This window comes from Planococcus citri, chromosome 1, assembly GCF_950023065.1.
Source record: "Planococcus citri chromosome 1, ihPlaCitr1.1, whole genome shotgun sequence".
Lineage (NCBI taxonomy): Eukaryota > Metazoa > Arthropoda > Insecta > Hemiptera > Pseudococcidae > Planococcus > Planococcus citri.
Window position 1 is genome coordinate 33,185,227 of NC_088677.1, and position 23,509 is coordinate 33,208,735.

General features: G+C 31.5%; 3 protein-coding genes across 5 annotated transcripts in view; 2 read left to right on the forward strand and 1 right to left on the reverse strand.

The window, feature by feature from the left end:
* Dpp10 (Dipeptidyl peptidase 10) overlaps positions 1–11,919 on the forward strand; it is a 27,924-nt gene extending 16,005 nt beyond the window's left edge. The window contains exons 4-20 of the mRNA XM_065343981.1: positions 761–855; positions 946–1,020; positions 1,113–1,165; positions 2,296–2,507; positions 2,639–2,811; positions 2,893–2,999; positions 5,392–5,515; positions 5,660–5,889; positions 5,974–6,245; positions 7,390–7,613; positions 7,703–7,845; positions 7,935–8,129; positions 8,218–8,378; positions 8,670–8,881; positions 8,973–11,357; positions 11,484–11,684; positions 11,792–11,919. Of these exons, the coding sequence (XP_065200053.1) occupies positions 761–855; positions 946–1,020; positions 1,113–1,165; positions 2,296–2,507; positions 2,639–2,811; positions 2,893–2,999; positions 5,392–5,515; positions 5,660–5,889; positions 5,974–6,245; positions 7,390–7,613; positions 7,703–7,845; positions 7,935–8,129; positions 8,218–8,378; positions 8,670–8,881; positions 8,973–9,119 (2,423 nt within the window). The 3' untranslated portion in view covers positions 9,120–11,357; positions 11,484–11,684; positions 11,792–11,919. The remainder of the gene's footprint in view (positions 1–760; positions 856–945; positions 1,021–1,112; positions 1,166–2,295; positions 2,508–2,638; positions 2,812–2,892; positions 3,000–5,391; positions 5,516–5,659; positions 5,890–5,973; positions 6,246–7,389; positions 7,614–7,702; positions 7,846–7,934; positions 8,130–8,217; positions 8,379–8,669; positions 8,882–8,972; positions 11,358–11,483; positions 11,685–11,791) is intronic.
* Positions 11,726–13,405, reverse strand: LOC135831479 (histidine protein methyltransferase 1 homolog). 2 transcript variants are annotated; one of them, XM_065343994.1, is made up of 6 exons: positions 13,134–13,405; positions 12,846–13,047; positions 12,605–12,768; positions 12,307–12,530; positions 12,120–12,235; positions 11,726–12,040 (listed from the first exon to the last, which is right to left on the reverse strand). In XM_065343994.1, exons 1-6 carry the CDS (start codon positions 13,218–13,220, stop codon positions 11,991–11,993), a joined length of 843 nt encoding a protein of 280 aa, XP_065200066.1. In that variant the 5' UTR covers positions 13,221–13,405; the 3' UTR covers positions 11,726–11,990. The 2 variants fall into 2 exon arrangements, with proteins under 2 accessions (XP_065200066.1, XP_065200067.1); XM_065343995.1 differs by lacking the exon at positions 11,726–12,040 and having other exon boundaries at positions 12,114–12,235; positions 12,314–12,530.
* Positions 13,406–13,563: 158 nt separating this feature from the next.
* Positions 13,564–23,509, forward strand: part of LOC135831477 (serine/threonine-protein kinase 17B-like) — a 48,473-nt gene continuing 38,527 nt past the window's right edge. The window contains exons 1-2 of one of the 2 annotated variants that reach the window (XM_065343990.1): positions 13,564–13,769; positions 14,771–14,988. In XM_065343990.1, the coding sequence (XP_065200062.1) occupies positions 14,852–14,988 (137 nt within the window). In that variant the 5' untranslated portion in view covers positions 13,564–13,769; positions 14,771–14,851. Of the gene's footprint in view, positions 13,770–14,222; positions 14,378–14,770; positions 14,989–23,509 lie in introns of those variants that run through there. The other variant, XM_065343992.1, reaches the window with a different exon arrangement.

Genomic DNA, 23,509 nt, shown 5'->3' on the forward strand with positions numbered 1-23,509 from the left:
CTTGCTGTAAGTGCAGTTTCATTACACATCAACTTTTTTTCATATCTTTTTCTAAAGCTACCTATGTAGTAACAAATTAAAAGACCTCAGGAAAAAATCTTTTCAAACGTGGGAATTGGCATAGTCAACTTTTTAAACACACCCAAGTATGTAGGTATTTTCATTCGTCTTTTTTTATAACCAGGTATCCTACTTATACATCGTTTTTAAAAAAGTGATTAATAACGTAGGTCTACATAGCAGGTTACAAAAAGGGGAAGAAAAATCGTCAGAATAATAACCACGGTGACACTTCTGCATTATAAAAGAGTTAAATGCCTGTTTTTTTTTTTGGTATTCATGAATTTTCTAAGGTCATTACCGAGCATTATTTTACTTGGTTATGAACGTTAACGAATTTTAATTCGAATACTTCGACTCGAGATGAGACTATAGAATATAAATTTTGTAAATCTACCCACACGTTACTTTTTACTCTTTAGAAATGCTTTGAGTAGGATATTTTGTAGCTTGAAAATCGAGAATATTTTTTTGGAGGCCTTAAAATATTATTAGATAACTTTTCAGTTCGAGAATTTTTTTTTAGAATTTAAATGTGAAAATTTATGTATGATTACTACGAGAATATATTTTAAGATTTTTCACTGCTAGCGGTGAAATGAAAAATTATAATTTATGACAGATGATTACCTATGTTTAAATTATTGAAAGCTGAAGCAACGACATCTATGTTAATTTAAGTTTTCTGAATTGATTTTAGGAGATGGATTTATGTTTAAAAACGAATTCGATTCCATAATAATTCTGAACGCAACTGACTTAAGCTCCAATATAGTGATGCCGAATACAACATTTGTAAGTTCTGTATTAATAGCCTGTAATAGGTATAAAATTTTGAACTTACCAAATAATAACGCCTCAAATATTTTAATTTTTTAATTTCAGAAACGTATTAACCCAACAAGATTTACCATGTCACCAGATCATCAATACATTTTATTAGTTCATAATGTACAAAAGGTAAATTAATTATGCTTTATTTTCGTGAAAAGTTACCTTCCAAAATACCTACTCACACATACCGACTTTGAAACCTTTTTATTGATTTTCAGCTTTATCGTTATTCGTATTTGGCAGATTATTCGTTATATGACATAAAATCCAAGTGAGTGATTTGGTTTATTCAATTTTAATTCGTTCACTTTTCTCGTCATCTTTTGATTTTTCTACCCCCATTGTTTTAATCCTTTTTTTTTTTTTTTTTTTTTTTTTTACAAAAAATATTCTTTTTCTCAAAAAAATCATGTTTTTTTCCTCATTAAAAATTTACATTTTTTTTGCAAAAGAATTCACATTTTTTTTCACGAGAAAATTCATATTTTCTTTCATAAAAAATTAATTTCATTTCCTAAAAAAAATTCACTAGTTTACAGAAGATCCCTAAAAGTTGGTTGACATAGGTAATGTGATTCATTTCGCCACATATAAAATTAGGTAGGTTGTTCATTTATCCAATTAGCAGGAAATAAATTTATAGATAAAATTACCTAGTCGATGTATACTTTTCTTCTGTACTTACTTTTTACTCGTTCATAAGCACTTTACTATGTTTTCTTTATCAAAAATATGAAATAGGTCAAATTCGCCATAAAAATTCCACAATATCAAAATATACGCCTTGAAGTTTTGTCTAGAATGTATCGTAGAGGTATTTAAATTTTCGAAGCGTGAAATTTCCAACATAGCGAGTATTTGTTCTTTACTCGGTATTTACTTGATGGGTAGGTAGGTATACCCATTACCTACTTGGGTTTTTTTAATTGCACGGGTAACACTGCTCTTTCCTTTCATATTAGAATTTTAATGATACATACATCAGCACGTTAAAACTTGATGCACAGCTCTCGTGCAAACTTAATTATTTTGGTACATTACTCGTACTGATGAGATTTTTTAGCGAGGCTTGAACAATTGTCGAGTGTGTTATAAAGTATCCAAAACGAGTACCTACCGTATTCGAGCGAACTGCGCAAACTCGCCTTTTACAAAATTTATAGGCACCTTTCATAGTACATAACGTTGGCTTTCATTTTTCGCCGGTTCAAAAACAGCTTCATAAATTTTCTAGTTGAAAATTCTCTTCGAGTTTCGGCGTTTATATGAATTTGCCGGAATTCTGCTTTTTATTTGCGAAGTTATCGCGTATGAAATTAAAACAGCAAAAAAATATTCCCCTTTTCCCGAATCAAATATGTAGTATGTATGTACGTACTAACATTTTGCAAATTTTTGCAGAGAACTGTTTCCATTACTAATACATTGGAATAGTAAAGAGTACACGAGAATGATACACGTCGAATGGGCACCGAAAGGACAAGCTTTAATTATAGTGCACGAGTACGATATTTACTACAAGCCAGATCCCCGTGCCAAAACTGTCTACCGTGTTACCCAGGACGCTGCCCCTGGTTTAATTTATAATGGTGTACCTGACTGGTTATACGAAGGTACATATAGATAGATACAGCCATTTATATTATTTATAGACTTACTTATACCTATAGAAGGTATTTCTAATACTGTAATACCTACTCTACTGTATGCAAACTTTGGGGATTATGATTTGTGAAATTTTCAGAGGAGATTTTGAATAGCAATACCGCTTTGTGGTTTTCACCTGATGGGCGTCGCTTATTATATATTAGTTTTAACGATTCGGCTGTGGAAGAACAAAGTTACCAATGGTACGGAACAGTAGACGATTCCAATACCCATCTGTACCCTAAAATTAAAAAAGTTAGATATCCAAAAGTAAGTATACACGATGGAAATCAAGTTTTAATTCCTTATTTGAGCCAAATCCTTTAACGTGGCGCGTTAATTCATTTTCAGGCTGGAACTAATAATCCTGTCGCGAGTTTATTTGTAGCAGATTTTTTAGATTTGAAAAATATTAAAATAAGGCCATTAATACCACCGATGGAATTCTTGTACACGCTGTAAGTGAAGATTTATTTCATTGCCTATTCTATCCCTGTCAACGCAGCTTGTTATACGTATGATACCTAGTCAATGGCGAGTGTTCTGGTCGCTATAAATTCCGTTTCACGATTATTGAGATGTTAATGACGGAAAAACATTTTACATTTGTGTAGATAGATATGCCTATCGTAGCATTTGAAGGAGGACATTAGGCTGTAGTTCTTAAAATGCGCTAATCTCGCGAATAGATTTGAATCATTCCTGATGTTTTTTGTTGGTATATTTTTTTTCATGACAATATGTTTTTTTTGTTGTTTTTTCGGACTTTTTTTTTACATTTTTTTATACTGGGCGTGTAATAATTGCCAGGATTTTTACGCCCAGTTTCGAGGGGTTAATTTAGAATTGTTGAAAATGTTATGAATTTGCATTTTTTTTTCAATTTGAAAAAATGAAAATTTTTTACCCAAGTATTTAAATTTTAGAGTTTGCAAATTGTGGAAATGACTAAAAATTATTGAACATGAAGAGCTTGAAAAGCAAGCATATGCATAACTTGAAATACGTCGAAAAATATTTCAAAAAATAGATAAATAAATCAAAAATTTTGGAAATTGGAAAAAAATATTTTTTTGATAGAGTTTTACCTACCTACTTGAAACATTTTTGAAAATTGTCGACTACCTACGAGAGAAAAACTACAGAAAAATGATTCATTATAATAGGTAGGTAGGTACCTACTTTCTCAAAATGGAAACCTCCTCTCAAGATGTCTTCGGCTCTCCCTCCGCCTTCGATTTGAAGGGGACCACAATTTTTAGAAGGAACGTGGTCTGAAACCTTCATAACCAAAATTTCAGTAGCCCAAATTAATAATATTTCAATTATTTTTGAATTTTTTATAATCAATTCATAATCGACTATTTTTGGTAGATAATTAATTTTTTTTTACAAAAAAAGAATAATTTTCAATAAAAAATAGTCACAATTAATCTTGGAACTAGCTCCCAAATGTAATTTCATGATTTCCAGCTATTCTGAAGCTTCCAGCACGATTTTCAATTTCTCCAGAATTTTGAAATGTTTCCAGTACCTAAGTGAGCAAATTAATTTGGACAGCTAAAAATTGCCTTGTGCCTTATTTTCGACATCAGAGTGTTTTCTTCAATTTAAAAAAAAAAATCTATATGCTGGCCAGAAAGTCACACTCTAGATGTTCGCCTGGAAATTCACTCAAATGTGGGCGAATTTGCTAAGCAAGTCGAGAACAAATCACAACTTAATTTTTAATTGCCCAAATTGATTTTTCCACCTTCTGGAGAAATCGAAAATCTTGATGGAAGGTGCTAAATGGCTTGAGATGGTGAAATTAGTTTTCGAGGAGTAGATATTAGGTAGTTTCAGGACCAATTTTCATCGTTTTTGCTGCATAAATAATATACGTATACATTTTTTTGTTTGTTTGCTTTGGTTTTTTTTTTTTTGAATCTCAGTCTCATTCAAATTAGAGGTAAACATCTGGAATAGTTCCCTTGTTAGTTGAAAAAATTATTAAAATTTTAATGTTTTTATATCTTATTGAAGTAGGTACCTATAAAAAATTTGAGTATTCAAAACAAACTTCGTTATGCAAAAAAAAAAAAAAAAAAAGGAAAAATAATCTAAAATAAGTATCATAAAAAAAACGAAAGAAATTGAAAAAAATTGAAAAATTCTGCTTAAAAAATTAACAATATCATGGATTTAGAGGGGGCGATAGCCTTGCAATTCTTACGCATTTATAATTTTTTGCTAAACAGAAAACTTTGAAAACTCATTTGTAAGTGTCTCGAAATTGATCTACTTTTTTTGATATTAAAATTTGAAAAATCTCACCGAAGATTTTTTTGTATTTTCTTTTCAACAAAGTAAATTTATCCACTCATTTCTTGTGTAAAAACAAAAAGGTAAACAAACAGTATTCAAGATAATTTGGCTGGAATATATTTTCATTTTTTGAACTAACCCCTCAGAAACCCCTAAATCGTCAACATTTTTCAAATAGAGGTCACGAAGAAGACTTTTCCTCCTATTATTAATTCAATAGAGCAAGAAATGAAATCAACAAAAAAAAGTTGGAAAGCCGAAGGAATGTTTTTAAAAAAATCTCTGAAAAAGCTTTTCAAAACCTAATGACTCCAAGAATAAGTATAGGTAATGATAAAGATCGTTTTCAGAATTAATATTAATCAAATTTTTCGATAATTTTCCAACGATAAAAATAAGAATCCTTCAAAATCCTAATTTAGATTTCAATAATAAGACAAGGATTAAAAATTTTGACTGAAACGTTGACTAGGACTCATAGTCGTAGAAATTTTCCAGCTGTAGGTACCTATTGAAAAATAATCAATATTTTTGTCGAATTAGAGATTACTACATCAGCGCTGCCACCTGGGTGAATGGATATGAAGTATCTGTTGTATGGATGAACCGGCTTCAAAACATCTCAATTATATCATTGTGTAAACATCCATCGTGGAATTGTCAAGAGGTAATTAAATTTTAAAGTGTAATAATTTTATCATGTTCAAAGATATAGATACCTACTTTGGTTTGAATAATTCGCAGAACAAAAATGAAAAAGTGGATACCTATTCATTAAATTTGAAACGAAATATTCTCGTGTATTTTGCAGACTCATCGAATTCTGGGCGATGGTAAAGGATGGATAGAAATCACCGATCCTCCTCTATTCAGTCCTGATGGAAACCTTTTCCTAATTCTCGCTCCAGTTCAAGATGCTCCGAACGGATACTACAGACATATAGTTTCCGTTAACGTTACTCGTAAAAGTATCATTCCATTGACGTTGGGAAAATTCACTGTGAATAAAATTATCGCATGGGACCACGCTTTACAATTAGTGTAAGCATTTGGAAAATTTCGGTTAAATAAATCCATCGTAATTAAATTAATAATCTCGCATTTACCTACTTGTCATTTGCGTAGGTACTTTCTCGGAGTACGAACCGACAATCCTGGAGAAATGCATCTATTTTCCATAAGTAGTGTTTTACTTAAAGAAACAACTGTATCTACTCCGCGATGTTTGACATGTCCAGCGCTTCCAGGAATCAGGCCTAAAGCTCAAAATGCTCATACGAAACACGACCATACTTTAAAATACATATCTATATTCGATAGTATGTACGACGACGAGTTGAACGCGGAAACAACCCAGTCTTCGGTTACTTTGGAAACGATGAAGAAGAAGAAAAAAAGTAAGCATCGAGTTGAAATAAAACCTATTCGATCGAATACTTAGTGAGATGTATCGGAAATGGGGCAGGAAAAAAATGATATTATCATTCATCTGGCATAGATAGAAAAGGATTAAAACCAGAGGAATAAAAATTCTTTCAACACGATAATACACACCCACTGCGTTGCGAAATGTCATGCAGTGTTTCTAGATATTATACGAATACACGCTTGATTAGAATTTGCTTTTGCGGTTGTTCGTAAAGTGTCGCGATTTTATGGACGGTCGCTTTAGTACGATGAAAAGATTTTTCCTATAAGCCATATTAGGGCAGTGGGTAGAAAGCTCTCTTCGTTATGCTTGATTATGTTTTCAATTCGAAATTACAAAAATAGATAGGTATTCGAACGTACAAGTTGGTGTCGTGCGGAAAAATTGAAATAAGACTGAAACCACAAGGTGCTAATAACGAGGAAAGTTAGTCGAGTGATATTCTTTGATTTTTATGAAACTTGACAGGTGGAAAAAGTATCTTTCTAAGCCTTCGAATCGGATATTTCATCTGCCGATGAGTGTTTTTCGATGATTGGCAGATTTTCCAAGATACGTACAAGTGAGAAGAAGAAGTGAGAAAAGTCAAAGTTTTTTTGTGTGTGAATAAATGGATGGATATTTGAAGTCATCGCCCTCAAAAATCGAGCAAAATCGGAAGATCCAAATTTATTTTTGTCTTTGTCATATGGAATAGAATAGAAGAGGTCTTAAAAAACAATCTGATAGTGTTAATAAAATTGCATACTCAGTTTGCCGTAAATAGGTAAATACAGCATGCCACATTTACGGCGAACTGAGTATGCAATTTATTTGGCATCTATTTTTGTTCGCGATTTCTTGCAAAACTGCAAGCACATTTTTCATAGCTGGTTGAACTTGGAGCAAATCCGTTTGTGTGGCTTTGAAAAATTTGACATAGGAGACTAAAAATTCAGCCTTTAGACTCTTGAAAGTTGAAAACTGAACTTTTGAGTTGAATGCTCAATTTTTTATGATAACAGAAAAATTTAAATCCACGATTTAAACATTTTAGACAATTTTTTTGCAAATATTGAACGAGTTTTTAAATTTATATTAGTGATTAATATGAACTTTTTCTCAATTTACAGATACCTATAACGATCCAGAACCTTTTTACAAGCCTTGTACCTACCACAATGTTTTATTTAGTACCAACATGGCGTACTTCTTGCTGGAATGTTTGGGTCCTGGAATTCCAACAGTTACACTCTACGCTACCAACAATAAACATGTTAATTTCAGTTCGAATACCTCTTTCCCTGTACCAATTCCAAAACCATTACTCGTTTTACAAAACAACACGAAATTATATGTAAGTATCTTACCTATTCAAAAAAGAAAAGAGATAGAAATGAAGGATCAGCCATCGAAGAAATGCTATTTTTTAAATTACTTTTCTAGGAAAAAGTATCATCTTTAGCTGTGCCTGTGATAAAGACATTTCCCATCATCATATCAGGTGAAAATACCGCTCAAGTTAGAATTTATTTACCGCCTGCTCTGCAAGAACAAGAAATTACTCGTTATCCTTTGGTACTTCAAGTGTGAGTATATAATTGAAGAAATCTGAAAAGTGATTTTTAGTTTTTAAAAATGGAGACATTTTTTGATATTTTATTATTCCTTTATACAGGTATGGAGGACCGGGGACTCAGTTGATTACCGATCGCTGGAAAATGGATTGGTCTTCTTATTTAGCCAGTGCCCGTGATTATATTGTTGTTCAAGTCGATGGAAGAGGTTCATCCGGACAAGGTTACAAACTGCAGAATCAAATTTATAAGAAACTAGGTGCCGTTGAGGTGGCAGATCAGTTGGAAGTTATCGAGTAAGGATTTAATTTCATCAAATAATCCCGACATGAGGCGTATCCATACCTATTTGTACTTCGTCAAACGTGTATGTGTTTTTTTTAGATATTTGCAAGAGCAGCTGCATTTTATAGACAGTCGAAGATTGGCGGTATGGGGATGGAGTTATGGTGGTTTCATAGCAACGATGTTACTTTCGAGTTCTGAGCAAAAAATATTCAATTGTGGTGTCGCTGTGTCGCCAGTAGTCTCTTGGAAGTTATATGGTAAGAGACCTAACGTTGATTTCGTTCATATCTGAACTGATTACGTCTTTCAATTTTTCAAAAATTTATCTAAATGAAGATCGGGCCCCAACTCGATCAACTAACCCGTAATTAATTTTCCTCCATCATAAATTTCGAATTTCGTTTTTTTTTCATTTTCCCATTCAATAAAATAATTATCAGATCCTTTTTTCCCAGTTTTTTCAGACTCAACTCGACCAATTAACTACTAATTAATTTTCCTCTACCCAATAAAATTTTTCATCAGATCATTTCCCCTGATTTTTTCAGATTCAGCATACACAGAAAGATATTTAGGAATGCCAAACGTCAGCTCAAATTATAAAGCATACCACAACGCCGAACTAACCAAGCGACTGAATGGTTTGCAAGATAGAATGTTGTACTTGGTTCACGGCACAGCTGATGATAACGTTCACCTACAACAATCAATGTTACTAGCGAAAGCTCTTTCCGAAGCAGGGATTGTTTACAGGCAGCAGGTAATTTTTCTTCGTAATCGTTTATCAATATACGAGATGGAATGAGTAAAAAATCATTTTGTTATTATAAATATGCAAATTTGTACTGTAGATTTATCCGGATGAAAATCACAGTTTAAACGGCGTGAAAAAACATTTGTATCGATCGATGGGCGCTTTTCTGGACGACTGTTTTCGCAAACAGATTCCACCGGATGAAAAAGCAGGCTTGAGAAACGGAGGTCACGACCCTCAATGAGATTGAATAATCGTGTAGGATGAAAACAGAAATTCCGTTCTTCTCTTTAATTTTTTTGTATTACTGTGATTTTTCATTTTTCTTCATATCATAGGAGAAATTCTTATATTTTAATACTCTAGAAATGTACAAAAAACTCTGCTCTAGCGTTTCTGATTTATTTGTATTAGATTTCATTTTCATTGACTGAAATTATTTTTTTTCAACTTATTATTAGTTGATTTCATAATTACCAATTTTTTGTAGCGTTTAGATTTCATTATTTTGATGATTTTAATAATATGTATTTAGGTAATAATTACCTTTCATTTTTTTTCCTTTTCGCTTTGTTTTTACGTATTTACTTATCATATAGATTCGCGTAATATTTCTTCTATAGGTACCTACCTACTTCTTCTTTTTCGTTTCTTTTATTAACAGTTTCAATTACCTAACATATCAAATATTTCACTTATGTATTCATTTCTGCCGAATATGCTCGATCTTTAAGAAGTTGAATAAATTCGCAGAACAATATGTTGGTGTGAGAATAAACGAGCACAACGAATCAAAATTCGAAATCAAATTTTCTTTATGTTTCAAGTTTTAATTTTCGAATGTGCACTGTGCAGTTGGTGTGGTTATCATTCGAACGATAATTCGCATCAACTCGTATTTTCTTTCCTATCAGTTTTCAAAATCTTTACAGATCCAAGATCTCTAAACAATTTACGTTTCTTACCTACCTATCAACTTTTTTCATCTGCCGTAATTTTTCTTAATTTCGAGCTTATAAATTCATCAAGCAATAAAATACAAAAAATTACGCTTAGTGATAAATTAGAATTCCAATTACTTACAGTAATAGCGTTACGAGATGCAATTTTATTATTTTTTTTGCATTTATTTCATTTAAGAAAATTATTGAATTACCTACCAACTTTTATATATCGAAGTCTTTCTTTTATGAATAATTCAATTTTCTTCCTATATTAATATTATTTTCATTTTAACTTCGAGGAGTAAGTTGTAAACGATTCTAGTCTTTTAACAATATTAGAATTTTTTGTATAAAATTTTGCGTTATTCATTTCTTGACCATGTGATAGTTGAATAGAACGGACCTGGAAATTCTAGTGTCAACATTTTGTATGTAGAACTTATGCATAATTTTCCATTGTTCATTAAGTATTTAAAAACGAGATTGTTGTTCATTTTCTATTTTTTTTTGTTTTTTGTTTAATTATAATCGCCAATCAATTAATTATTAATAAATCTTAATTTTAAATTCATTTTATTTGAATTCCATTTTGACTCGATATTTTATTTTCTCATTTTTAATTCTCTTGATTTATTTTCGGATACTTAATCGATTTTTCCATTTTATTTTTTTGCTAATCATTTCGCTGAATGTTAATAGCATTTGTGAACTTTCAAGTAGTTAATATTAGGTCAATTATACTTGAAAAAAAGTTTCCTTCTGGTGAAAATAGCTACAAAAATTTTAAAAATAATACTGAAATGTAATTTAGAGTACCTACCTAAACGTAAACTACACTTGAATAGATTTTTCGTAGATTTTGAGATTGGTCATTAAGAAGTTGGATATTCATTTCAAAAAATTGTTTCTAATATGAATTTTTGTTTTCTCATTAGTTACCTAATAAAATTAGTGAATATTATTGTTATTTAAGAAATGCATTACTGCTCTGTGAATGAATTACGATGCCAGTTTTTCTTAAAAATTGCATTTTCATAAACTTTGAGTTATGTATATTTTTTAATAATTTGTTTTTTTTTTCAATACCAACATAATTACTGAAATAAAGTCAAATAAAAGGGTAATTATTTTTAAATTTTTATGTATAATTATGAAATGAAGGATACTTTTAAAACTGTGAGACGACGAAGCTTTGCAATAAACGATCAAGACCGGGGAGAATGTCATGAAGGGTGAACAGGAAAATGAATGCCTGATAAAACAAATGGTGAAGAGATACTGAAAAAGGCGAGTTAATGAGATTCCAAGATACCTAACTACTTTCACTCCCTTCTCCACTGTTTGCAATTACCGATTACGGGCTAGAAACCAGTTCATTATCCATAATTATACCCCAACCCTAGTGAAATTCAACACTTGACCCTCATCATTTGCCTAGGTGAATTCTTATCAATTCAGAATAATATTAAAAAGTAATTTCACAATGTCTTCTAATCCTAAAAATTCCGAAAAAAAACTTCAGGACGAAGAAAAGAAAGGTATGTAAATTTAAAAGTACTTAAATCCTTATTTAATAAATACTGTAATTCTTATTTTTAGCTTGCTGTATTGAGAATTTTTACAAGTTATAACCAATGACATTTTTTTAATTTTTTATTTGAAAGGTGACGATAATATTTGCCAGAATGGGACTTCTGACACAGAAATATCTTCAACAAAGTCAAGCATGGCCAATGAATTAATCAACGATCAAGAAGATGAAGAATTGGGAAATAATTGGGGTAAATTAGCAGCATTTATCGGGATTTCGAGCATTCTTGCAGCAGCCACGTATCATATCATGAACGGAAATAATTCAGGCTCCGGTAAGAGTACTTATTCTTTAAAGGACTAGATCGTATAAGAATCGATTTCAAAAAATTCATTTATTCCATCAATAAACAACGTTCATTTCATTTTTGCACAAATACAGGAAATCAAGCAGCTAATGAAGCGGAAGCCCTTCTTGACATCGCTTCTGATTCACTTTTATAGTTACCAATATATCGCAGAACGTATTTAGATTTCATTATATTACAATAAAATTAGTATTCGCTTCTTGCTTCCTTTACTCTATTCACTGCGCTCAATAACACTCTTTTCAATTCGTCAGGAAATGGTGATAAAAAAATTCAAGATGAAACACTACGAAATGTCACATTTATGATTTCTCTCTGTACGCCTGAAAAAATACACAATTATATGAAAATTTAAAAAGAATGTAATAAAATTTACAAAATAGCGATATAGGTATGGTATACCTTCAGAATTTTTCCACACGATATCCCATTCGAATTTCTGATCTTGATCTAAGTATTCTAGAAACTGTTTCGTATTTCCACCGACTCCGAAGTAGTATGATTTAGAAGCTAAAAGTCTAAAAGAAGTAGAAATTAAAATTACTGATTCCTGAGAAATAAAGTGTCTACGAATAAATTAGAAGCATACATTTTACCATTCTTCTTCAACTTGTTGGAAAAAATTCCAGATAATTTGCTGTAACTAGCTGTATTGTATAACGTTTCAGATGATAAAATGTAATCGTAAGTTGTATTCTGAATAGAATCTAAATCACAGAACGAACTCCAATCTCCTGCAACGAAAGTCGTACTCGATTTGATTTCATTTTTGGTAACATTCGGTATGGTGAATTTTTTCAGGACATCGATATTCTGAAAAACAAAATTCATCAAAAATATATAAGAGGAAAATGAAAAAAAAATAATTTATTTGGAATTCAACTTACATAATCGTGAAAGTGAACGGTTTTAGCTCCTTTTTGAGCAGCATATATTCCTAATATGCCACAGCCACAGCCTAAATCCAGGACGGTTTTGTTTCTGAATTCGATATCGTTATGAATGAGGTATAATAATAAATCGTAGGTACATTCCCAAATTTTCAATCCGCCTAAAATATGGACGTATGATATAAAACATAGGTAAGTTAAGGTTAAAACTGTATCTACGTGTTCATGCTGTTATTACCTTCATAAACTGACGGCGTAACGTCACAAGTTGAATAGAATTTTGACAAAAATTCGTCTTCTTGAGTTTTATCTCCTTCAGTCTCAAAATTACGAATCATGAAATGAGAGCTTTCCACACTGATGGGCTTGAATGAATACTGATCCAATGATGAATTCTCAGGGGAAACCACTTCATTGGCAAGAATACAGCTTGAATCTTTCTACAAATCAATGATTTATTTTTTCTTCAAATTCGATTCGTACTTGTAAATTACTATGATATTATTTTGATGAGTGCTTTACATACTTTTGATTCTTCGTTGTCTGATGAAGATACTACGTTGGGATCTTGCACATCAGAATCATTTTCGACGTTGAAATTGAATCTGAACATGGCTGAACTTTTTTTGATTGCAACAATTGAGTATTTTTAAATATTGAAGTAATAATTCGCATAGTTTTTTCACAATCTCACAATTGAATAAAAATTTATCAAGTTTCAAAAAAAATAAATATTTTGAAAATACGCCGAAAATTTTATTGGCACCGCGCAAAGTTTTCTCGTTTTTCAATGAAATCACGTTTACTCATCTACAGATGAAAAAATTACCTACAAAATCAAATCGCCATTTTGATATTTCGTTTTGATGTTGGCTGCCTTGTAATTTATCACTGGATCAAAAACAGGTTTGTTTAGGTTCGTTACTAATGTAATAATACGAATTACAATGATTGTTGATGGCGGAAGGCGATTGATTTCCTGTTTTTGTTAGCAGAGCGACGTCGTCAATTCAGTGTACGTTTAAAATATTGTGTTTGAAATAAATTGTGCTGTGCGTGTTGTTATAAACAGTGTGTATAATTCATAATTTTCGTAATTTTACTAATTAAGAATAGTCGAAAAAAAGTACTCGTGGTTGAAGAGGACGAGACACCCTGAAAAGTAAGTTTTGTGAATGAATCAACTACCTTGGCGCTTACAAATCGTTTAGCTGGAAGTATGTTAACTAACACTCACTGCCCGTTAATATTTTTAATCGTTAGATCTCCTTTATTGAGCTTTGTAAATTCAGTTTTTTATAATTTTATATGAGTTCGGAAAAATTACAAAAATCGCGATTTCCTCTTATCTCACGTTGATTCCTTTTTCAGTTTCAGTGTTCCGAGTATTCCGAGCTTCTAGCTTTGTCGCCGCGTTTTCCTTTTCTACAAATTTCTATGATAAAACTATTGATATTGATATTGATATGAACATGACTCATTGTAGGACTCATTACACTCTGTAACACTCTTTTCTGGATAATCATACCTATTAGTTCTAAAAATTGATCATTGATCTGGAAATAGTATGAGAAATTTTCGCGTTGATTTCATGGCGTGCGTGGTGTTATCGAGGTAACATTTTTTTCAAGTGATAAACGTCGATTCTTAACAAAACGTATTTTTTTTCTAACGGAAACTTCGTGTTAGTTTTCATGTAATTTTAGTTGATTGGTGATGTGTTTATATGAACATTCTTCAACACTTACGTTAGGCGTAAACTAAGTACGAGTAAGCATTATCTTAACACATAAATTTTTATGTAAAATGAACATTGGAATTTATTGTATTACAAATTAACACTTCCTTCTTGAGATTTATGTATTGGTGAAAAAAAAAACAGAGAGTGGAAAAACGTACCTACAGTTTGAATGTAGGTATAATCGAATCAACTCCCAAACACACTGAAATTGGAAAATCGGTTAATATTTTAAATTTGAATATTGGAACGCAGTCAAGGCCATCAAATAAATAAAAATCTTAACGGAAATTCAAAATATTCTAGCTTCTAGACTAGTAAATCATGATCATTTGTCTGATTTGATATCATTGTTTATTATAGATAAATCCTTATCGATGCTGATTTGTTGCTTTATTAACATATTTTTTTGTAATAAATTGCAGCTTGTCCGAATTTGAAAAATGTCATTGATTAACAAATTGAAATTCTTCGTCGAGTGAATCAGTTGAAAATTTCATATTGCCATGTCATTTACTGACGGTATATCTTATAATACCGAATGCAGAGGACTTCTAAGTTTACATCCGAGTCTAGCGTCAACTTTGATTAAAACCGAGAAGATCACAGACTACTATCATGTCGAACAAACACCATTTGCCAGGTAAGACAAATTTTCAAATCCATTAATGGGTACCTATTTACTATATGACCGAATTTACGTGGTAAAAAGAAGCCTTATTTTTTTCTTCAAACGTAAATGAAATCAATACCGAATCAATTACTTTTAAACCTTGAACCGTCGGCGTATCTGTTGTTGATTTTTTTGTTTTGTCAGCAAAATTTCAAACCAACTTTCATTAGGATTGCTTTTCAATTTACGTCTGCTAATTGATACATCCTTCGTGAAATGAGAAAAATAATTTTACCCATATCTAATTTTGTTTGAGACTTGATTAATGAAGATGTACCATATGTTTGCCTCGTGAATTAGTGTTCCCAAATTTAATCATCGGTATTGAAATGAACATCATACTTATGTGTAAAATGTTTCCCATCATTTTCAAGATCTACTTTCATGTGCTAGTTTGAATTGAAACACAGTAGATAATCATGAAAATTGGCAACGCCGCTAACTACCAAAATTTTTCTTTGTAAAATTGTGGCCCAATAATGGGACGCGACTCGAAGACTCGATTCGATTTAAAAATCAACTCCAGATTTGAACTTTCTGTTTCCATTTTTCGTAAAAATAAGTAGAGTATGTAATGTACCCAACACCTTTCTGGAAGAATTTACTTTTTCGCCAAGAAATACATAATTGGACGATTTGCTCTTCACTTACTCGTTTATTTTTTCGCGTTTATATACACGGATGTGGTTAAGGAATGTGACGGTGTTAATTGACCCTAACGCTTGGAAGTTTTTTTTCATGTGATGTCTGAGTACTTGATGGTATTTTAGATAATCCGATTACTTTTATCTCGAGAATCACGTAATTACCTACTTTGTAACTTTACATTCGTGGATTTTGGACGCAATCAACGAGCATCGTTATGTAATGTGCTACGACATTGCCTCCTTTTTTCACGATTATAACCTTTGGAATGATTGCAAAAATCTGTGTGATTTGAATGTGCATTGAATTAAAGATAGAATTGTGACCGAATTGTAATATTTTCTGGGAGAATAATTTTCTGCCTATTTGGGGGGGGGGGGGGTTAGATTTGGTTTGTGAGGTTGATGTTTTTTATCAGAGAGATGAATTTTTGTATTTCAGAGGGTTCGTCAGGGATAATAGGTGAATTGAGCTTGGTATAATTTTAAAGCTGGGAAAGAAGATTGGAGAATATATTCGAAATTTTATTCATTCGAATGATTTGTCATATTATCAAGATATTAGTTCAGAATAAATATATCACATAGCACATACGAACTAGCTGTTGACTTTCCAGAGTTTTGAGTCATTTTTGAAGTATGCAAATGAAGATAAAATTCCAATAAATTGACAAATCAATTTTTTTCTCTGCGAGGTTTGATGAGAGCAGTTGAATGATAACTATATAAAATGTACTTATATAGAAACTGTCGATGAACTTTTCCAAGAATAATTTATTTTTTGACGTCGATCGTGAAACGAATTATTTGTAATAATTTGTGATATCGGTTTTATGTCACATTAGTTTTTCAATTTAAAAATGACTTATTTCCCACTGAATATGTAAAAATGACGTATTTTTCAGTGAAAAAAATCAATTCTTAATTTCCAGATCACATAACTAGGTATACATTTTTTTCACACAAATTTAATAACGTTATATGCGAGATTTATGGTTAATTCTGCCAAAGCCTTGTGAATTGAATTGTGATATCGCGGTGATTTTAGTTTCATTCAGTTTTAAAAAATGTTGTGCTATATCTAAGCTAGATTTGATAATTTGACTATTCAGCAGATTTTCTGCTGGAAAGTTATGCTGAAAATTCAACAATAACAAAAAAAATGTCTCGCATTTGGCTCGCAAGTTTCCCATTATTAATTAAAAAAATTTTCAAATGGTCGATATATGTATTGTTTCACGGATTCTCAGAATCTACCTACTTACGAGGGAATATTCAAAAGGGAGCGGAAAATTTCGAGTTCAGTGAAAGTTCTGATTAAAATATGCAAAAATACGTCACCAGTCTCAATTTCAGATGCTAATGTCCATTTTTCAATTTTTATTGAATTTTTAAAAATTATATTTGGGTCAAAACAGCCAAAAATAGTCTAAATACAAAGTACTGATGGGTATTGGGTAAGGAACTCATTTAAATGATTCAAGCATTTTCTTATTTTTGTTAAATTTTTCAAAGTTGGTTAATTTTATTCTACTCGTAGTTCAATAATTAGTGCAACTATTCTTCAATTCACTAATGACGGGACAAACACAATTTGTAAATTTAGAATTTTCAAAAATTAGAGAACTCCAAATTTGGAAACTTTTAATCAAATTTGCACTTTGAATTTTAAAAATAAGCAATTTGTCATAATAACATTTTTTGTTCATCTACTCGAGTATCTACTATTGGTTAGAAGCATAAACTGGCACACGTCGATTTTGAAAAACTGTAGTGTGTAATCAACCTAGTGGGTCACTAACTAGCACCAATCGCGATCAAAAATTCCAAAAACGTATCTGGAAGCTTCACATTAGCTTGAAACCGCCCCCAGTTGACTCAGCAAGTTGAAATTAGGATATAGAGTTAATTTTAGCTTTTCAACTTCATTTGGTAAATTTTCTTTGAAAATTTCAATTTCAATAAATCTGCTGGAGGCTCCAAAACTGCTCAAAACGATTCGAAACCGTTTCCAATCGATTTATAATTAATCGGTCTAAAATAGGGCTTATACCAACTTTAGTTTTTTAGGTCAATTTGATAAAATTCTGGTTTTTTTTTCAATTTTTGTTCATTTGATTTACAAAAAATTTGAAAAATTCACTTCAGCACCTAAAATTTTTGCTGGTAATATATTTTTGTATGATCTTCCGATGCGGCTTCGTCTTTTTCAAAAATGTTTGTGCCAGTTGGATACCTCGCTTGTCAGAGTTGCAGCTGCTCAATCGAACATTTCATGATTTTAGAGTATTGTTTTGAAAATTGGGGTCCAAAAAATACATTTTTTCTAGCGTTTCGTCTGAAGTGACCCTCAAAACGCGTTCAACACCTAAATAGAAAATTTTGAGAGTTGCTGCTGTTAATTCGCTCATTTCTAGATTTCAAAGCAGAAACGTTAAACTGAAAACTCGAACAAAAAAACTATTTTGCTGCTTATTTGTCTATACCTAATTCTAATACAATCGTTTTCAAATACAACATAGATACCAATATTATGTAAAAGTATAATTAACAAAGTACGTAATGGAAATTGTTGAAATAATTTTTATGGCATTGCAATTCTATCAATATTTCAGGAACCTATTCATACGAGTTATCATACGCATTTATCGCCGTAAATTATTAAGTAACATATTTCACCTCATTTAGTTGAGTGATAGTGGAATATAAATCTGCGATGAAGGTCGCAGGCGCAGACTCATTCGCACTTGACATTTGATTTTTTTGCTATCGATGAAATTAATCGATATCGATGTCGGTTATTTAGCTAATTTTACGTATGTTTTCTTTATTGAAAATCTGCACGTGACGTAATTTTAATTTTTTCGTCTGCATTTTTCAATGTATTCCGGTGATGTAGTTTGCGTAAAAAGTGAAAAAAGTCAACAAATACGTACATAATAAAATTACACGCTATATTAGCGGTGTACTCGTAATGTACTTCTACTTATTCATTGTCTTGGTGTTCTAATACGATGGCGCCTTGTTCATTATGTATCGTACATTAAACGTGCGGATATTTATTAGCAAATTTTTACGGTCACGCGTGTACATTGTATCAGCATTCTTTTCAAAAAAAAAAAAAAAAGTACATTGATGTGTGTACGCGGAAAACAATGAAGGAAAAAAGTTTGATTTTTTTTCTGTCTTTTGTCTCTTTTACATGTGTTATTTTTACGAGTAGTACTGTCCATCCACCTGTGTTGCCAACTCTTTCCACTTCCCTTGGTATTTTCATTGTAGAAAAGTTGAATTGATAACATTCAATATACAAGGTGTCCTCGTTTGTTTAACAAATCTGCGCTAGGCCCGTAGACAATCATTAGTTGGAATGTTAAAGTCTTATGCTCTGGTTAATTTTAGTCTCGAGAAAATTTCGATTTTTTTTTTCAAGGAAAATTGTAATAATTTTTTTAAGGATCAGATTCCAACATTGTGACCGCATCCAACACAAGTTCGTTTAGTCTGGCTTGTTCTACGTAGACGCTATTAAATTTTGTTGAAATGCATCATAGAGACAATGATGCATAATAATTCCCACATGCTTTAATTGAACTTCTCCGCATTCGTATTCGTATGTATGTAGGTAATATAAAATAATATAAATTGTGAAAACTGAAACGAAATGCCAGTTTAATTACATTATACACGTAAATTTCTGTGATCTACATTACACATTGCATACGTGTGAGAGATTAACGACATGACGAAATATAAATCTTACAGAATTGACTTTTTCTCCAGATTCACAGTTCCTTCATAATGCTTCGCGTTTGTGCAGTTTTTTCAATTTATTTTTTTGTTGTTTTTTTTTCACTCAATTTAAGCATGTATAATTGGAAAGTGGGTGTTTGATTAATATGGCAGTCGTTTTACCAGACGAGAATCGCGTTTTATAAAATAATTGTTTTCATAGTAAACACGGTTATACCTACAGACATTACGAACGGCAAAAGAATAACCTTCGTTATTATAGAATTGAGATAATTTGCTCGTTTTACAGGGTGTTTGGAGAATGTAACGTAATTGTTAACAACGTGTTAGTCATGTTTGTTAATGCTAAGTATACTGGATAAAATCGTTGTAGTATTTGCTGATTTACCTAATGTGACGTCGATCAGTTTGAAAAATTTTCCAAGAAAATATTTATCATGAAGATGATTGTTTTTGTACATTTGACTGGAATTTTTTCTGTCGTGTGGGATACGAGTAACGGTTGTGTGAACTTAGGGAGGGGATGTGAGATTTAATCAGTGGAAAAAGTTCGATGCATTATGAGGTGAATGGTTGGTTTAATTTACCGATTGCGGTGTAAAAACACATTCGTGTGAGTATTCCTTCTAAAATTGTTTCGTAAAATTTAGAGAAAAAATGTCAGAATTTTTTTAATTTGTTATTTTTTAGATTTTTTTATTCGTTTGTATCATATTAACATTCTTCAGATATCATCAATTTTTCCTGTATCATTTCAATCTAGTTTGATAATTGATGAAAAAATATGTAAATTCTTTCGAAATATAGAAAGGGACGAATAGATTGGTTCATTCATTTGGTGTTGGGGGGGGGGGGATTAGAAAGATTTTCTAAAGCTCTTTCGAAGGCAGAGCCAGAGCTAGAGGCAATTTGATCAAAAATTGTGAAGCTGAAGCTGCATATACTTGGTCTTTACCTTCTAGTCGCAAACCCTCAACTTCTTATCTAAAAATTGAACATTCTGCCTAGAACTAATACGTTTTAATGTAAACGAAACCGAGTTGGACCGAATAAGCCTATCTAAAAAACCCTTAATTGGAATCTTGAGATGCTGAAGGTTCATTTTTGGATTTTTTGATAAATTTTTGAATTATCCAAGTCTTGGTTTCTGCTAAAAAACCGCAGCAAGTCTCGTTTTTCGCAAATTTGCCACTTGTTTTTTCGGAAAAATTGCGAAAAATCATCACTTTTTTGCTAATAATTTCCAAAAAGTCCTGCTTATCGTCAAAAGTTGGACAGCTTTTAATTTTTTATGACTTATGAGGATTGCTAAAAAATATCATTATTTACCTAAAATTGTGAGCAGTTTTCATTTTATTCCATAAATTGCCAATGTCTCACTGTTTTGCTAAAGTGTCGTTATTTTGCCAAATCTTGCTAAGAAGCCTGCCTTAGGTATTGGTTAAATTGTCGTTGCCTCGCGTTAAGTTGGAAATATAAAAAAGTCACACCATTTGTCACAATTGCAATAGAGTCACGTTTTTTACCAAAAATTTTCAATTTTCTGCGAAAAATTCATAAAAGTTAGAGTTTTTTTCCAAAAATTTTCAAAAAATCTCTCTGTTTTGCCAACAAGTTGCGATGAAGTAGTCTCACTTTTTTTGGCAAAAATTGTAAAAATGTATCACTTTTTCGCTTATATTCATCAAAAAGTCCTGCTTTTTACTAAAATTGTCGAATTATTGAGTGTCATCATCAGATTTTAATTAGAACGTCAAGTTTTGTTTTTTTTGTGGGGTTTTCTGCGAAAATATAACACTGTTTTGAAAAGAAATTGAGTACGAGCCTTAGTATAATTTTTTCTAACGAACTAAACCGTCGTGAATGGTTTCTTCATTTTTACTTCTTCTACAGAAATTTCGGATACTTTGTGTAAGTTTTTATTTTTGAACTAACTTTTCAAATTTCCAGTAGTGCCCTCAACGTGATCCAGAGACTCGTCATTTCCTAAAAACCAAAATTATAGTTGTTGAAGTTCATTTTTGACTTTCCCAGAGCAATTTGAATTTCCTGGAGAAAATCGCACGATAACTCGCTGAAGGCTCTGTGTAACCCAAAGGAGGTTAATTTTGACTTATGAGAATGACAATAGTGTGTCAGTTTGAGTAAAATTATCTATCAAGTTGTAAGAGTTTTGAAATTATTTGTAAATTTTTCAAATGAAACTTCGAAAGGACTCGTGGGTTGTTTTTTTGATATCCCCTCCTCACCTATTCAAGTTTTTGGTTTTTCGATCCCTGTAAAATTATTTTTTATTAGAAGAAGATTGAAGTTCAGTGACCATGATGGATTTAACATTTTCAATTTTTTCCCTCAAAACTGACTAAAATTTGAAGCATTTTCTCAAAACACTTCTTCGTAATCATAATTTTTTTCAGCTCAAATAGAAAACTATTTTTTTATTTTTATTTTGGTTAGAGATTTACATAGCATAAGGACGAATAACGACGTCAGTCATAATTTCTATTTTTGTCAATTATGTTGAAACGTATGTGAGAAGTGCATCCAATCATCCATACACTGTAATACAGAGTATTCTTCCCTCATTCTGAAACACTTATAGATATAATTTGTCTTGCTTATTTAAATATATTACATTGGTCTTGCCTCGGTAACGGTTAGAAAAATATTTCCTCATTATACAATGAGCAAGAAGACAATGACTGTTTCAAAGTACACACAACGAGCTTAAAAGTTGTAACGAAATATCTATTCATTTCGATACGCAGGTAGAATGTCAAGAAAAGGTACATATAATCGTATAGAGATAGGCTGCATATACGCTTTCAGTGAGATGGAAGTACGTACAAAAGTTGTAAGAACTGTGTGAAATGTATAATATATGATTTATGGGGTACAAACTAACTGGTTCGAAGGAACGCCATTTATTTTGGGTCAAAACGTATAGAATTTATTTGTGGAAAAAGTACATACGTACACGTTATAAGCGTACTGTACTGTACTGTACTGTTTAGTGTTTACTATATAATGTGTAATACAGAAAACGATTATAAGTAAATATAAAATACGCTTAGATAGTGCGAGTTCAAAAGTTACTAGTTCATTTATGTCGCGCGCCTGAGTTTACCGCCAACAAAATACATGACTAAGGTATTAAAACTGTATAGTTTCATTAGTCTATATAAAACCGGTCCATAAGTGGGACATCCACGAGATTTCAGCTTTCGTATGTACGAATATGCTACAAGTTGCGCTTTGGGAAGGAAAATTTATGTAAAATATTTTCGCCTGGTCCGGAATTGGCGAACAGGATAGTTTGACTGGTACTTTCGACCTTACCGCAGTCTAATCTGATGGTCAAAGTACTGGAAAATTTAATCGGCGGAATTGCTCAAAAATCTCGATTGAAATGTAAATTTTTGCGGTTACCAAAAAATTTAAATCAAAATGTCGATACTTTTAGAGAGATAGGAATCGAACAGATTTACATTCAAAATCGTCATCTGGAATAATTCAAATTATTACGAAGGTATATTTAGTTAGATAAATACGAACTAAAACTGAATCATTTTGATCAGGAAAATTGGTAGAATTCTTTCAAATTCTGCTCATGTTCAGGTTGTTGGTATGTTGGTATTCGAGAGAAAATAATTGAATGATGCATTTGCCCAATTCAACTCTTCGAAACTGTAATGAAAACAATGTTACTTTAAAGAGATTTTGAAACGTACCTAGTAAAAAAATTTCAACATTTTTTTAAAAATCTTAGCTTGTGAACTGATATTTTTCAATGTCAACATTTTTATTTTGAAATTGATGTACATTTTCGAAATCTGCTGTTTTTCCTGTGAACGCTAACCCTAAAGGGTTAAAATTGTTTTCTACTTGGCGTCGCAATTGCCTCGAAAATACATAATGCAAATAAACTTTCTGTCACTATTTTGTCGTTGCGAACGGACAGTTTAGTTGAGAATTTATATCACAATATTACATTGCAACGAGAATTAATAATTAGCTCCTCGTTCAGTAACGAAGTCATAATATCCGGTCAGAACTAGTCCATTTCTAAATAGAAATAACGGTTAATTTAATCG

Coding starts and splice junctions, on each gene's coding strand:
- LOC135831479 (XM_065343994.1), bottom strand. CDS start 13,220: ATGTTCAGATTCAATTTCAACGTCGAAAATGATTCTGATGTGCAAGAT. Junction 13,048..13,133: donor CAGACAACGAAGAATCAAAA/GTATGTAAAGCA, acceptor ATTGATTTGTAG/AAAGATTCAAGCTGTATTCT. Junction 12,531..12,604: donor CCGTTCACTTTCACGATTAT/GTAAGTTGAATT, acceptor TTTGTTTTTCAG/AATATCGATGTCCTGAAAAA.